The 2,688-nt window shown below is 48.3% G+C and overlaps 1 protein-coding gene across 1 annotated transcript; it reads right to left on the bottom strand.

Annotated features, from left to right (window-relative positions):
- Positions 1–1,178: 1,178 nt before the first annotated feature.
- On the bottom strand, positions 1,179–2,629 carry LOC117940886 (purine nucleoside phosphorylase-like). Its single transcript, XM_034866007.1, has 3 exons — positions 2,387–2,629; positions 1,879–1,958; positions 1,179–1,344 (listed from the first exon to the last, which is right to left on the bottom strand). Exons 1-3 carry the CDS (start codon positions 2,553–2,555, stop codon positions 1,204–1,206), a joined length of 390 nt encoding a protein of 129 aa, XP_034721898.1. The 5' UTR covers positions 2,556–2,629; the 3' UTR covers positions 1,179–1,203.
- Between the last annotated feature and the right edge of the window lie 59 nt (positions 2,630–2,688).

Genomic DNA, 2,688 nt, shown 5'->3' with positions numbered 1-2,688 from the left:
CCACATACAGTACATTCACATCAACAGTAACTGTAACAGTAACAGTAAAGGAAAGGTGTGTAATCAGTCTTCAGTCAGTTCGATGGGCAGTTTAGAGCTGACACACAGTTACAGCCAGATGTTACAGTCAGATACTACAGCCAGATGTTGCAGCACAATTTTACAGTTGGATGTTACAGCACAATGTTACAGCACAATGTTACAGTCAGAGGTTACAGCACCACGTTACAGCCGGATGTTACAGTTGGATGTTACAGCACGATGTTAAAGTCAGATGTTACAGCCGCATGTTACATTCAGATGTTACAGCACAATGTTACAGTTGGATGTTACAGCATGATGTTACAGCACGATGTTAAAGTCAGATGTTACAGCCGCATGTTACAGCACAATGTTACAGTTGGATGTTACAACACAATTTTACAGCCAGAAGTTACAGCCGGATGTTACACAGTGGTAAATGGTACAGTCAGATGTGAAAGTGAGATGTTAAAGTCAGATGTTACACAGTGTTGACTGTTACAGCCGGATGTTACAGCATAATGTTACAGTCAGATGTTACAGCAAAAATGTTAAAGTCAGATGTTGCAGCCGGATGTTACAGACTGATGTTACACAGTGGTAAATGTTACAGGCAGATGTTAAAGTCAGATGTTAAAGTCAGATGTTACGGCACAAGGTTACAGTCGGATGTTACAGTCAAATGTTAAGGCACAATGTTACAGTCAGATGTTACAGCACAATGTTACAGTCAGATGTTACAGCACAATGTTACAGTCAGATGTTACAGCACAATTTTACAGCCAGATGTTACAGCAGAATGTTACACAGTGATGAATGTTACAGTCAGATGTTACACAGTGACTGTTACAGTCAGATGTTACAGACAGATGTTACCGCCAGATGTTACACAGTGATGACTGTTACAGCCAGATGTTACACAGTGATTTCAGGAAATTACATTTGAGTTGATAAAAGTAACCTCAGGTGTTCTACAATTCACTTAAAGGACTGGATTGACAAAACTATAAGTAATAACCTCCCAAATCTAGATCACTTGTAACCCTTCAGCCACCAAACATTCAGCTGTGATACGGTGATGTACGACAGCATGAAACCAGTGAAGACACAGAATCAATCGAGGACTCGTAATTGAGAAGTGCCGGTGTTTTGGCTGGGTGGGTCAGTGGGTGAGTCAGTGGGTCAGTGGGTGTTGATGCTCTGCTGCTGGCAGCGAGAGATCAACAAGGTGACCAGTTTCTGCAGAACCTCTGCCCTCATCTTACTGATCTGGAGAACCTCGTCATGGTTCACCTTCTCCTCCCGACTGTAGTCCAGAGACACCTGCAGCACCAAACACAAATTTAAGGTGGGGTTAACACTCCAGTTAATTGGTTTTCTTGCCATCAGTGTCCTGCTACACCCTGCTACGCCCTGCTATGCCCTGGTACATCCTGCAGTGCCCTGCTTTACCCTGCTACACCCTGTTACACCCGGCTATACCCTGCTACACCTTGCTACACTCTGCTATGCCCTGCTACGCCCAGCAGTGCCCTGCTACACCCAGCAGTGCCCTGCTACACCCAGCAGTGCCCTGCTACACCCTGCTGTACCCTGCTACACCCTGCTATGCCTTGCTTCACCCTGCTACGCCCTGCTACACCCAGCTGTGCCCTGCTACACCCTGCTATGCCTTGCTACACCCTGCTATGCCCTGCTATGCCCTGCTACAACCTGCAGTGTTCATCACACCCCCAACCGGCACCGTCAGACACCGCCTACCTAACAGTCCTGAGATAACTCTTGTTATGAATTGATACTATGAATAAAACATTGTATTATTATTGAATAGACATGACTATTATGTTAATAGCTCACCTTGTTGGTGATGAGGGACAGTCCGAGAACTCTGAGTCCACAATGCTTCGCCACAGTCACCTCAGGGACCATACTCATCCCTGAGAAACACAGGTTCAGATTACCAACACACCGCCTTCCCTTCCCTGCATCATGTCTTGAATCCAGAACTCATACGCCGTGGACCGCCGGGCTGAGATCTCTCGGTCCAGCGGTCCAGACCCAGAGTCCGGACTTGCAGGCTCAGGGACGTCGGAGACTTGTGAATCATTAAAGTCTTAAGATTGTCCCGATGTCGACTTTCAACGGGCGTGAGGGTGTGAGTCCACACTCCTTGAGCCCGGTCCGTGAGTCTACATCAGACGTTACCGTGGAGACCGTTAGATTACAAAGGACAACACCAGCACGCCACCCGGCCACAGGGGTGGGCAACATGTCGTCCTGGTGGCCGAATAATGAGGAATCAGACCGCCTGTGTTCCTGTCCGTCTGTCTGTCTGTCTGTCTGCCTGTTTGTGTGCCTGTCTTACCTACAGAGTCGCAACCCAGGACCAGCAGCATCCTGGCCTCGGCGATGGTTTCAAAGTTGGGTCCGCTGACCATGCAGTAGACGCCTTCTCGCACGAAGTCCCTGCAGCCGATCTCGGTGCCGACCTCCAGCGCCAGGCGCCGCAGCTCCTTACTGTAGGCGTCGGACATGCAGGGGAACCGGATCCCAAAGCTACAGGCAGACAGACAGGTAGTCAGACAGACAGGTAGTCAGACAGACAGGTAGGACAACCGGATACCAAAACTACAGACAGACAAATAAGATCTGTCTTACCGTCTGTCT

The sequence above is a fragment of the Etheostoma cragini genome, unplaced genomic scaffold, assembly GCF_013103735.1.
Source record: "Etheostoma cragini isolate CJK2018 unplaced genomic scaffold, CSU_Ecrag_1.0 ScbMSFa_3657, whole genome shotgun sequence".
In the NCBI taxonomy this organism is placed as follows: Eukaryota; Metazoa; Chordata; class Actinopteri; order Perciformes; family Percidae; genus Etheostoma; species Etheostoma cragini.
The sequence above is the reverse complement of the archived record's forward strand: the minus strand, read 5'-3'. Positions and strand labels throughout refer to the sequence as shown.

Coding starts and splice junctions, on each gene's coding strand:
- LOC117940886 (XM_034866007.1), bottom strand. CDS start 2,555: ATGTCCGACGCCTACAGTAAGGAGCTGCGGCGCCTGGCGCTGGAGGTC. Junction 1,959..2,386: donor CCTGGGTTGCGACTCTGTAG/GTAAGACAGGCA, acceptor TGTGTTTCTCAG/GGATGAGTATGGTCCCTGAG. Junction 1,345..1,878: donor TGTCCCTCATCACCAACAAG/GTGAGCTATTAA, acceptor TTGGTGCTGCAG/GTGTCTCTGGACTACAGTCG.